The sequence below is a fragment of the Onychomys torridus genome, chromosome X, assembly GCF_903995425.1.
Source record: "Onychomys torridus chromosome X, mOncTor1.1, whole genome shotgun sequence".
Lineage (NCBI taxonomy): Eukaryota > Metazoa > Chordata > Mammalia > Rodentia > Cricetidae > Onychomys > Onychomys torridus.
The window spans coordinates 119,140,788-119,154,466 of record NC_050466.1 but is presented as its reverse complement, the minus strand read 5'-3'; the positions used below and the strand labels follow the sequence as shown (position 1 = coordinate 119,154,466).

The 13,679-nt window shown below is 39.7% G+C and overlaps 1 protein-coding gene across 1 annotated transcript; it reads left to right on the top strand.

Moving 5' to 3' along the window:
• The first annotated feature begins 509 nt into the window (after nucleotides 1–509).
• Nucleotides 510–11,356, top strand: Rab9b (RAB9B, member RAS oncogene family). The gene is made up of 3 exons (XM_036175350.1): nucleotides 510–689; nucleotides 6,792–6,867; nucleotides 7,936–11,356. Exon 3 carries the CDS (start codon nucleotides 7,978–7,980, stop codon nucleotides 8,581–8,583), a length of 606 nt encoding a protein of 201 aa, XP_036031243.1. The 5' UTR covers nucleotides 510–689; nucleotides 6,792–6,867; nucleotides 7,936–7,977; the 3' UTR covers nucleotides 8,584–11,356.
• The last annotated feature ends 2,323 nt before the right edge of the window (nucleotides 11,357–13,679 follow it).

Here is a 13,679-nt window from a genome sequence, read left to right as displayed (position 1 = left end):
GCGTCATGAGAATTTTTTGAGCAATAGGCACCAACAGAGCCTAATGTGTTGCGATCATGTGTTTTCCTGTACTATTTGAAGCAAGAAGGTGTATGTATTGACCTCTTGGGACAAAAACAAAACAAAACAAGCAGATACAACAAGAAAGGAAAGATTTGTTTCTCTGGTAAATGAGGTAAATGAAGAGTCATTGCAGGAAATGATGCTCTAGCCAGCTCTCTGCCCGAGACGTTAGATCCCAGGCAGAAGAGACGCTAAGCTGCCAGAGCAGTTATTTGATGGTCCATTGTGACTGTGACTTCTAATAAGCTGGGAGGGGAAGAAAGATGAGGGAGATCCCGGTTGAATAACTGAGCGTGAAGGAAGAGCAAGCCACAGGAGCCGGCGGCGGGAGGCGGCTGCAGTGGGTCCCCAGCGTCAAGAAGGGGGCACGAGGAGGCGGCGCGGGCCCCGCCCCCTCCCCGGGCGGGCGCGGGCGCGAGACGCTGCGCGGCGGCGGCGGCGGCGGCGGCGGCGGGAGCGAGCGGCAGCTGTCAGGCCACCGAGGTCCGAGCTGCACTTGCTGCCCCACTGAGGACGAGGCGGCAGCGCGAGCTGTGACCTGGTCGCGGAGGAGCCGGGCTAGAGGCACGCAGAGCTGAGCTGCCTGGCATCTGTAGCCCTGTCCGTCCTCCTTGCCATTGTGTTGGGTAAGGTGTCCGCGCGTGGGCAGCAAGAGGGGGCCAGGGCTGGTGGACCCGGGAGGCCAGGAGGTGGGGGGCCTGTGGGAAAAGGGCGAAAGGGCAGCTGAGGTCATCGCCGGGATTTCTAAAGGGGCCTAGAAGCTGCTGAGCTTGTAGTCAGAGGTAGGTGATGGTGGAGGGGGGCGTTGCTGAGTAATCTGGAGGAGCCGCCAGAGCCGGGCAGAGAGGCGCAGGGCTCCGTGGGGAGCGGGTGTGGTTCACTGCGCATGCGCCACAGTCGACTGGCTCGAGGAGCTGAGGATGAGGTGAGAGGACCTGGGTCTGAGGTAGTTGGGACTATGCGTGACGTTTCACTTTCTAAGTTCCCAGTGCTAAAACAGTATTCCTGCCGTAGAGATGCCAACATTCCTGGTCTCCTAAGGACGTTTTATTAGTGTCCTGAAAACCTTTACTTCCAGGCAGCCTATTAAGGAAGACGTGGCCTGGGGACAGTGCCAAGTTCCTATCAAGTGTGTCTTTGGGCTTATTGGCCCAGAACTATTATGAGGAGTGAAAGATTAGACATGCATTTCCACACTGAACACTTAGTTGCATATATGATGTAAATGCCAGCATGAAGTTAGGAATAGCATTTCGGTGGCATGACAGATATGGCATCTAGACTTTGTAGCATGGTTGTAGCTGATAACTGAGCTCTGCAAAGTAAATTGAGTGCGTCACAGGGCTTCCTCTGGCGTAAAACCCTTTCCAGCATCAGGTTGTATGGGAAGCAACCTACACCATTTAAATTAGAGGATCTCAAAGATCAATCATTTCTTACTTGTGTTGATTTTTCACATACGTTAAAGAAAGCCACACCCATTTCTCTGGTGCAGTATTTCTGAATAATATTTCAGGATTAAACAGTAAACTGCATAGCCCTAATCAGCATGTCGCCACAAGATGGGCTTTCCTCAAGCATGTCCCCTCCCCTGTGCAGACTTCCATTAGGGCACTCTCATCCATTGTCTAGTTCCCCCTCTTCCCCCTCCAAGCCCCTGCAGTACACACCCCTGTCAAGACTTGCTTCCAAACAACCTGCATTACTGATTATGACCATCATTCCACCCCTGAAACTGAACTGACGCTGCCGATTTGCGTGTGTGCTCTTTTCTCTCCGAAATCACAATAAAAATGCATTATTTTAAAAGGTTCAACCTTTATTTTATGCCCTCTGCTCCTAATCTCAAGCACTCCCAACTAAATGCGGTGATTTTAATAAACCTATGTGGGTGCAAACATAGCTGATTCAAAAGGTTTCAAGTGCACCAAAGAATAGAGAGCTAGGAATGTTAGTTATTTGAATTCCTGATTCATCTTATTATCCAAGACAATATTTGAGCCAAAGCCAGATACTTCTCTGAATGGGACCAAAATTAGAATAAATATTATGGTCCAAGAGCTGGAGGTGTAGCTTAGTGGTGGAGTGTTTAAGGAACAGTGCCCTAGGTTTGATTCCCAGTGCTGGGGATTAAAAAATAAAAAAGAAAAGAAAAAAGGATATTCTGTTGAGATCTAGCATAATATGGGAGCCATACTGAATTTCACCCTCGTGTTGTTATCAAAAAGTCTTCTCTCTACTTAATGCTTTCTTCTTTTCATGTTGGATCAAATTTGGCTTCTTCTGGGGGAGGGAATTTGATTTCGTTGATTGTTATATTGTGATTGCTCTTTTCAATTTGAATATGTGCTAACGTTTATCATCCTCACCTTCAAACATAATGACAGGGATGGCCACATCCACTGAAAACAAAATGGAGATCATTATTCTCCTCTTGGTTTTGGTAGGAATGGAGATACTGATGAAAATACATATTTATTTTAAAATGTGAGTGTAGCAAGAGGGAAATGGAAAGCTTCCATTGACTTTCAACAGGTGGAATTTCTGTTAAGTTCTGTATGGAAAGGGATCCAGATAAATTCATAATTTGTAATTTTAGTTACATTATATGTGATAACATTTGGATGTCTTACAGGATCATGGATTGATTGTTGGCATAAATTCCAAGGCATTAATTCTGGGTACCTACCTAATATGTTAAATGCTTATTGCTTATTTCTATGATGGATTCTGTACCACATGCTGTTCCACGTACATAAGCAGAGGACCTTTAAATCAGTTGTTTAGGAAAGACATGTTTTTTTTTAAAGAAGTCTATTAACAACATCAAGCAGTGTAATAATATCAAATGCAAAGACTGAGATGTTTTATTGAGACATAAAAGGTGGACATATTTGTGGGATACAATATGATCATTTGATACAAATATACACTGTATAATGATTGAAGGGTAGTAATTGCTTCAATTTCCTTAAATATTAACAATTTCTATGTGCTGGGGACTTTCATATTCTGTTTTTTTAACTGTAAAGGACTATGAAATATTTTATATTCTTTTATAAAATGTCCAAATAATTTTTATTAAATTTGACCACTGACAATTTCATACAGGTATAGAATGCATTCTGACTTTTCTCACCTCCAGCACTCTCTTGTTGCCTTTCCATACCTGTCAGGCACTCATTCATCTCTACATGTCCTTATATGGCCCAGAATGGACTTGAACCCCTGTACTAAGTATGATCTTGAACTTCTGATCTTCCTGAATCCACTTCCTGGGTGCTACAGTTATATATATCTGCCACCATGTCTGGTTTTATATGGTGCTGCAGGTCAAACTCAGTGCATTCAGATACTCTACCAATTGAGGCACTCCCTTTCCTGGTTATTTTAAGAAATATATTGAATTGCTTTGAGCAGTAGTTATCTTACTCTCTTTCTCTAGTGTGAACTAGAACTCCACTGAGAATCCAACCCAGCACCTCATACCTGTTAGACAAGTGCTCCAACCACTGAGTTCCAGCCTCAGTTCCTACTGTGAAACTGAAGCTTAGATGTTTATTTGTAAAGTCCTTATGGGCAGGTCCTTGCCTTAAACATTTCCAAACATATCTACATGTTCAAGTGCTAAACTTTACAAAGTAGATTGGGTGAGCAGAGACCAGAGGTGGGGACAGAAGGCCTGAGGGCCTCTCATAACTTAGATGGGAGAAGATGCCGACCAAAAGGCAACAAAACCATGTGCAGTGATGAATGCCTGCAATGAAGCATAGAATGGAAAAGAGGATAAATTACTTAAGACCACGAGCCTGACATCAGCTCGGGCAACACAGCAGGATTCTAATTTTTAAGATGGAGATAGAAGTAGAGGACTGGAAATTTGAGGCCAAGTCAGCAGTATATAGTGACTGAAGGCAAGGAGACCAGCCTGAACTATGTCTTTCTACTTTTAGCAAATAAATGGGAATTGGAGATGGTGGAGGAGGATGTAGAGTAATAGTTCTCAACCTCTGGGTTGTAACACCTTTGGGGGTCAAATGACCCTTTCACGGGGGTCACATTATATCATAACATATCAGATATTCTGCTTATCAGTTTTTTACATTACAACAGCTGCAAAATTACAGTTATGAAGTAGCAACAAAATAATTGTATAGTTGGTGGTCACCACAACAGGAGGGACTGTATTAAAGGGTTGCAGCAACCTTAGGAAGGTTGAGAACCACTGGTGTAGAATGTCATGTTGGTAATGACGCAGCACACAGTAGGCACTCAGTGCTTTCTCAAACATCAGTTGAAGGGTTATACCAGAAGATCCTGAAGATCTCTTCAACACTGAGACTCTGCCATATGCAGATGCTTGCCAGGTATTGTTATAATTTAAGAACAAGAAGGAACTAATATCTTCATAAAATAATTGAATGGTATAGCAGCAAGGATGACCCTCTTTTTTCCCATACCATATAGTTTATGTACCTAGAATTATCTGTGCACACTGCCAACTAGAGAATTCTCAGATTGTCATTAATACTGATCATTATTCCCGGAGCTGGGCATTTAGTTGCCATATTCACTGTGGGTTTGGCCCCTCTACTGAGTTTATCCACAGCTGGGAAAGTAGAGTTATTTAATTATGTTAACATCCATTATCTAGGTATTTAAGGAAACTCATTTGTGGTGGTATTGTATTCCCCAAAATATTGTGTGTTCCCCGAAATAAACTTATCTGGGGTCAGAGAACAGGACAGCTACAATATTAAACATGAGGATAGACAGTGGTAGCATACGCCTTTAATCATAGCATTCCAGAGACAGAAATCCCTGTGGATCTCTGAGTTCAAGGCCACATTAGAAACAGCCAGGCATGGTGACTCAAGCCTTTAATCCCAGAAATCCAGTCTTTAATCCCAGGGAGTGACAGCAGAAAGTAGAAAGATTTATAAGGCATGAAGACCAGAAACTAGAAGCATTTGACTGGTTAAGCATTCAGGCTTTTGAGCAGCAGTTCATCTGAGACCCATTCTGGATGAGGACTCAGAGGCATCCAGTCTGAGGAAACAAGACCAGCTGAGGAACTGGCAAGGTGAGGTAGCTGTGGCTTGTTCTGCTTCTCTGATCTTCCAGCGTTCACCCCTATAACTGGCCTCAGGTTTGTTCTTATTAATAAGACCTGTTAAGATTCCTGCTACACTCATTCAGTATCTATCTTTTATATCAGCCATCTATAGTCCACACAAATTTGTACTCCCTTATGTTGCTTTTAAAAAATGAGAGTTGGGGGTTGGGAATTTAGCTCAGTGGTAGAGTGCTTGCCTAGCAAGCGCAAGGCCCTGAGTTCGGTCCTCAGCTCTGAAAAAACAAAAAACAAAAAACAAAAAACAAAAAACAAAAAACAAAAAAAGAGAGAGTTGAAGAATTTTAAACTATAAAATTATATTGTAAAATAGTATTAAAAATAAAGTATGAAGTGAAAGCATAGCTCAGTGGTAGAGGACTTTCCTAGTCCACTGAGGCCCTATGTCCCTCTCTAGCATATCAAAACCAAAGCCAAACAAAAAAAAGGAGATTTAAAAACTGTGCTAACACATATGTTTCGCCATTGTTTCAAGAAATATTTGTCACTTGAGCTACAGTTCCAAAGACAGAAATTTGAAAGCAGAAGTGTGGACAAAAACCAAGCTAACAGAAAATGGTAGGAAATTTCAGATTCTATAGAGTAGATTTAGCCTAAGCAGGAGAATAAACTTATCAATGTAGATGTTGCTTACATTTAGCTACTGAATCAGATAGTCAATAAATGCTTGATTAGCTTTGAAAAACAACATAAAATAATTAAGCAGCTGAGCTTATTTATTCCTCAACAAACATATTTAACAAGCATAGGAATTATTTGTCTTTTTGGACCACTATTCTAGTTTTGTCATTAATATATGCCACAATTAACTATAAATATTAAGCAAATATGTGTTTGTAGTAAGGACAGCTAAATATTGAAACCTGTGTTCAAGCTAGGCATGATTGTGAATACCTATAACCTCATTACTCGGAAGGACTGAGGCAGAAGAATCAGGAGTTTAAGGACATCTCAAGCTACATAGTGAACTCCTGACCATCTTGGACTACATAGAGAGACTTTGTCTCAAAAACCAAACAAACAAAATCTTGGGTTCAAGACAGATACCATCAACTTGTCGATAAAATAATTAGCTAAGAAAGTATACTGTAAACCCATAAGCATATTAATGATTTCTTCTCTGATCATGAGAATCAACTGTAGACTGCCTTGGGGCGGATTGGTGGGGGCACTGGTGATTTTCAAAGTGGGAGTGTTGGTAGGTATAAATGGAAGGAAAATTATCTATGATTTATCTTAAACTCCTCTGCTTTCACTCTCCCAAATTTCACTTCTTGGAATATCACTTACTTGCTTTTACTTACTTTGACTTTGAATAGAGCATTCAGCAGAAAGACAATGCAGGTTTTTTTTTTTAATCACACAAAGTACAATCAGATTAGGCTAAATTGAAGTTTGGGTAATAAAATTATTTTGATCGCATTAAACGCCTGCAACATTTTGAACTTTTAAGTGTATTTGTGAGAATTCTCCACAGGTTACTTGAGATTGCTATGGGATTTCTCCCTAAATTGAATATGGTTTTTTTTTTCTAGAGACTTATTTTCATTTTATTGTAGATTATTAAAAATCTGCTTCCAATTCTGTTTTTTAGAGCCCTAATAAGAGAATAAAGCAGCAAGAGGGACAGAGGAGAGGACTGAAATTGTGAAAAAATAAAACACAGCTGGGTAAGTATTTCATGAGCTCATGCTATGAATTTTGATATTTTACAGTTTCCTCTGTTAAAAGTCAATATTTGTCATTTTAAAAATCATTCAAAAATCATTTAAAGAACTATCATGGCTTTCAAATTCCCTTTTAAATGTGTGTGCTTCTAGGATTTCTTTGGCATGCACATCTTGATCAGGGTTTAGGTTTCCTTCTTTTGAGGCTCTAACATAAATGTTACCTTACCCAATTAATATCAACATTGGTGAATTTCCAGGGTAGACCCAATGTGACAGTACCTACCAGAATATTTTATTTTAACATATATTCCAGGTAGTCCCTGTCAAAAAGGTTGTGTAGGTAACGGGAAAATTGCTACATGATTATTAGTGCTTTAGATTTTAACATGACTTTTCATATATTGGTTTTGTGGTCTTAAAACTTAAACTCAAGAATTTCATAAGATCCTCCTTTGGATATAATACCTGTTATAATGATATTTGTTAACTGTCATAAACTTAAATGTCATTGTACCATGGAGAAAAAATTATGGAAGATCCATTTCTTATTAGAGTATCCATCTCAGTGCAAGTATAATGGGAGAAAATGCTTAGAAAAAGTTGAATATTTTTCTCTTTTCCATATTCTTGGGTCCAGTCTAATTGGGATCCAGATCTTGACTTGACAGAATCAAGAACATTAAACCTCAAATAAGTTTCATATTTGCATCCTCTTTAGAACTGTCCAAACTGGACACTAATACGGTCACACACTTGAGTGGCATACCTGTTCTAGGCTCTCTCACCTAGAATAGTGTCAGAACTGAACAAATTATGGAGCCGTCTGCTAGTTGGTTTACTCATGACATTCAGCCATCCCTTGCCCAGGTGAGAAGCCTCAGGAAAAAAAAAAAGACCTGTTTTCCCTCTTTTATTGAAAGAGTTTTCTTTTTGTTTTTGCTTGTTTTAAATTAAGTAATGATCATGTAAGATCATTATCAGGGACCTCATAATTCAGGAAAATTTTCTGTGAAGTTGATTTGTTTCAGATTTAACTATTTTCCTTCTTACGTGTTTGTGTATTTCCAGGTTCTTTTGTTTGCAAACTTCTCCCTGTTTGGTGGTAGAACAATGAGTGGAAAATCCCTTCTCTTAAAGGTCATTCTCTTGGGTGATGGCGGAGTTGGGAAAAGCTCACTCATGAACCGTTATGTCACCGACAAGTTCGACTCCCAGGCTTTTCACACCATAGGGGTAGAGTTCTTAAATCGAGATCTGGAGGTAGATGGGCGCTTTGTGACACTTCAGATTTGGGACACTGCAGGGCAGGAACGTTTCAAGAGCCTTAGGACACCATTCTACAGGGGAGCAGACTGCTGCCTGCTGACCTTCAGTGTGGATGACCGGCAGAGCTTCGAGAACCTTGGTAACTGGCAAAAAGAATTCATCTACTATGCAGATGTAAAGGACCCAGAGCATTTCCCCTTTGTGGTTCTGGGTAACAAGGTAGACAAAGAGGATAGGCAAGTGACGACTGAGGAGGCAGAAGCCTGGTGCCTGGAGAATGGGAATTACCCTTATCTAGAAACAAGTGCCAAAGATGATACTAATGTGACAGTGGCCTTTGAAGAAGCTGTTAGGCAGGTGTTAGCTGTAGAAGAACAGCTGGAACATTGCATGTTAGGTCACACCATTGATTTGAACAGCACCTCCAAAGCAAGTTCTTCATGCTGTTAGATATAGGGACTCTGTTCAAAAGTGTGCACTAAGTTGATTAGTCCATAGTGTAAGAACTACTGTGCCCTCTGGTAGTATGCACACACACACACACACACACACACACACACACACACACACACACACACGCCTGTGCACGTGTGAGAGTAACAGATAAGGTTCTACTTTTGAAACAGAATCTTTCAAATTGAAGTCATAGAGCAGTTTTAAAAAAGCTTTATTGAGCCAAGTGTATTTTGCGTGATTTTTGCTATGTTCCCTTCCTGTGTATCTCAGGACACTGCAGAAAGTGTCAGTCCTGAGTGATTCGAGTGTTTTTAAATCGTGGTTTAAACCTGGAAGTCAGCCGCAGGACGGGGTGAAAGAGCTTACATTGGTCCATCAGCCAGCGAGCAGACGCCACCGCCAGACTTCTGCCAAGCCATTGGTGCCACTTCTACCAAAGGGAAAATACGATTCTGAGCTGTAGTACAGCGAAAATAACAACGGGAGCAAGGATTTCTAAGCAGGAATTAGAAAAATGTGGTGATGATTAGGAATGTAGGTATTTAAAATTGCACACTGACTTGTTCAAATCCTTACATATGGTTTAATCTCATGAACTTAAAAAAATCATCTCAATAATGAACTTAAAAATACTCTAATGACATGGGAGGTTGATTCTAATCCATGTGTTTGAGTCACAGGACACTAGTGAATGGATTATGCTTAAATATGCCAACCCCCTTTGCAAATACATGGTTGGCCTGCTTTTTCCTTCATACAGTCTACTGCTGCTGCATAGAAATGTTGCTTCCTTGACAACTTATCAATTTAGTGATGCTGCTTAGTTTGTGGCTTTGGGTGCAGTGCTCTCTGCCTAAAATTTAGACGGTCCTATGGTTCACCATGCTGGCTCATGAAGAAAGCTTCAGAAAACATTGGAGAGTAGCGGCCTTTTCCCACAGGTTCCTTCACTCAGTTGTGTGTTGTAGAGGAAGGATCTGATTCTTGGGATGTCTCACCAAATGTTCAGCTGGCCAAACTAGGACATTAAAACTGGCAAAAGAGCAGATTTTTTTAAGCTTTGTGTTAGAATGAATTTCTCACAATTAGATTGGTTCAAAAATGGAATAGACTGCCTTAATAGTGAGCTCCCTCCCAGTAAAAGTAGTCACTGGATGAGCATCTGTTAAAATACTGTAAAAAGAAATACTGTACTGGCCATGTGTTTTACGGCTCCTTCAGGTTTAAGTTCCGAATTTACAAACTATCTCAGTGCCATGTTCTGGTTGGATTTATCTGAAAATAATAGTTAAGACTATAGAGAGGGCCTTAAAAAATCCTCAAGCCATTCTGGGATTAGCCTTCAACAACAACTGCTATTCAAAACATGTTCCAAAGACACCATGCTCAAAAAGTAATTTGACAGTTTTTGAATACCATGACTGCCAATAATTATACTGTATTATGAATGTGCCATCTGGTTTTTATTGGTTGATCTGCATAGATTTTTATCTGTGCTTTAAAACATGTATGATAAAAATTGTGACCCACTGTAGAGAGGGACAGTTAGATAAGGCCCCCCAAAGAGATTTAGGCCTGGGATGGGGTGGGAGCATTCACAGGAATACAGCCTAGAATTCTCCATTGTAGCCACATATGGAATCAGCCTTACACTTGGGACCTTATGTGCTTTAAGAACTCTGGTACTTTTGGGCCACATAGACAGGAAGAGGACAATATTTCAACCAGACTTACTCAGTATTTCCAATTATTGTATAGTCCTGACCCTATTGTCCAATTAATTTAGATGCCAGAAGTGAGAGCCAGAACTGGGACCCCACAGCTCTTAAATATTGGTTCCTATCCTGCCTATGCCTATAGCCAGCCACACTGGTTTCAATGTTCTACAGTCATTTTGCTACAATCATGTTTGGGTGAAACTCTGTACGTTAGAACTAATAAATGGTAATTGTTTTTAAGTGCATGAGACCTGGGGCCTTCTCTTTCTACTTGCTCTCTGCTTCTAATAGTTTCTATTTGTAGATCTCAGGCCTTCATAAAGATCTCCATCAGCTCACAAAACCTATTTGTCTCTGTAGAGTGGCATGTGCTCATTTGAGTAAAAATAAAAGTACATGGGAATTCAATTCATAGGCATCCTGTCCGTCGAGACAAGTGTTAATTTGATTGGCAGGTAAACTGAAGCCCCTTTCTTCTTAGCCATATACTTTTTTTTTTCTACCAAATTACTTCACAATATCAAGCACGTAAGTAAGTGACAAAACAGTGGCATTTTGGTGAATAACACCCAGTGGGTGCTGACATATAGTTTGGGTAATATTAAAAACACCGAAAGCTGACATCTGTGTTACCAGAAACTGTGCATATGGGTTTTGAAATTGACTGTGTATAAAGAATGTGCAGTGACATATTTTCAATAGGTGTTTTTTAATGAACAGTAGATTTTTGGAATAATGCATTTCTAATTAGAAGCATACTGTTTTTCAATGGTCCATTAAAACATCATACGAAATATTTATTTAATTTATTGTCATGTATTGGCTTTTAGTGGGGGGGGGGGCTCAGATTCCATATGTCTTCTGTGGATTGATGAATTTCAGGTGTATTTGTACCTGCCTCAGCCATCTCTACTTTATCCTGAGGTATTCCACAATCCTCTTGTTGCAGGTGCTGCTCAAAATCTCAAAATGTGTATAAGATATTTTGTTCCAGTTGTTTTAAAAAATCACGTGTCAAAGTGAATAAAAAGTGCATTTTGAATAACCAACATACAAAGTTTGTGGGGTTTCATTTCTCTCATTTTCTTCTTTGTCAGTATAGCAGCATGACCTGTCAGTCAATTCCTCTCTCAGACTTTACCTGATGTGGTCTCTGGATCATTTTTTATGTGATACTCCAAGTGCCTCTCCATATTTATCATGCAGTAGTGACTGAGAAACAAACTCGAAAAGTTGGAGGTTGGAGATTCCTTTTCTTTTATTTTAGACCCTTCTGTAATACATGGAGAGTTTGGGGACCAGAATATGGATCTTAATCTTCTACTTTACTTTTAAGCATACTTTTTAAATGTTAAACTATTATGAAAATACAAACAGAATATCCACACTGTCTTTATTTTCTCGACTGGTAAATTGCCTAGACATTAGAAAAATATGGAAATGTAGACAAAACAGGTCAGAACACAAAAGATAGTTTTTATACAAAAAATGTTTTATTCTCTTGACCACCACAGTTTGGGCCATTAATGTTACACTAAGCATCAAATGGCTTGAACACATATGTTAGTGAATTTTTTAGTTACACACACACACACACACACACACACACACACACACATGCTTGGGGGGTGTCCACGTGTGCACCATGGTAGATGTGAAGAGATCAGAGGACAACTTTCTAACTCAAATCATCAGGCTTGGTAGCAAGTGCCTTTACCAGCAGAGCCATATTGCTGGTCCAGCGACATTTAAATTATGAATGCAAATCTCTCTACCATACATGATTGATCACATTGATTCCATCTGCTACAGATTTAGCAGTCTCATCCATTCTACATACTTTTGGTTATTAGACATTTGCAGAGCCAAAAATATTCATTTTCCTTGCTCCAGAATTATTACATCATACTTAATACACAATAATCCAAATTCTACAATGATACAACTTGGAGACTATGGAAAGGCATACATTTCTAATCACCTTCAAAAGAATTTTTCCACAGCAGAGTATTTGTAACATGCTTGAGACCTTGGCTTTGATCCACATCGCTGAACAAAAAGAGGAGGGCAATGTATCTTGTCTTCCAGAATTGATATTTTCAAAGCAGAAAACTAGATTTCTGTCTGATAGTTTTCTGCCACAATCATTGCTTACAGGGAAATCTCCTCTTCAAGTCTTAAGACATAATATGTCTCATTTTGGGGACAGTAGCTGAGATTTTTCCGGAAAATGGAGGATATGCAAGATACAGTTTCTGTTCTATCCTAAAATTGAATATTAAAAACACCTTGGGAAATTGAGGTATCTGCTTGAATAATTTCATGATGGGAACTGAGATTGGCATACCTGTTTAATTTTCATTACTTCAAGTAAACCTGCAACAATATTTTTCCAGTGTCAGTGATCTAGACAGTCATTTGACATCTTTCTTTCCTTGTTATGGAGAGACAGGATTTGACACAGAGAATGATTTTTCTTATACTTGATTTCAGGGAAGCAAAACCATGATGTCATAGTCCAGACTGCTACAACAAAATGCCATAAGGTGGGTGGCTTACAAACAACGGAATTTTGTTTCTCATGGTGCTGAAGGCTGGCAAGTCTAAGATCAAGGTACTGAAAGATTATGAATCTGGGGATTTCTCATTTACAAATAGTATTTTCTCATTGTGTAGCGAGCAGAAGGGGTCTCTTTTAAATCAAAGCACTAGTCCTATTCATGGAGACTATATCTTCACAACCTAATCACCTCATCAAAGCCTCTACCTCCTGATACTATCATCTGGTAAGTTAGGATTTCAATGTGAATTGGGGATGAGTGAGCAAACACATTAGAATCATAGCAGACATATTAATATGTGTATATTTTGGTGTAGTCACTAGTGTTCATTTCTTCCAAGCAAATATTTTTTGATTACCCCAGCTTTTCACACCAATGGAATCTTTATTGTTTAGTCTACACTTTTAAAGAGAGTAAGGGGAGTTGCAGAAGCTAGATATGTTTTACAGAATAAAATAAACACTATTTTAAAAAGAAATATTAAGGGCTGGGGAGATGACTCAGTAGTTAAGAGTGCATGTTCCCCTTATAGAGGTCCCAAGAGTTCAGTGTCCATCCTCCATGTCAGGTGGATCACAACCACCTGTAACTCCAGTTCCCTGACTATTGAAAGTCTCTGGTTTCTGTGGGCATTTTACAGTCACATGCATACACCCACAAAACAGACACACATGCATACAAATAATTTCTAAAATACACTAAATCTAAAAGCTAAATGCTATTCAATAACATCTTACTGATAAGTTTACACACAAAGTAGTTGCAGTAATTTGGGGGTAAGGCTTTTTTTCCTTACAGAGTGAGAGGTTAC

Coding starts and splice junctions, on each gene's coding strand:
- Rab9b (XM_036175350.1), top strand. CDS start 7,978: ATGAGTGGAAAATCCCTTCTCTTAAAGGTCATTCTCTTGGGTGATGGC.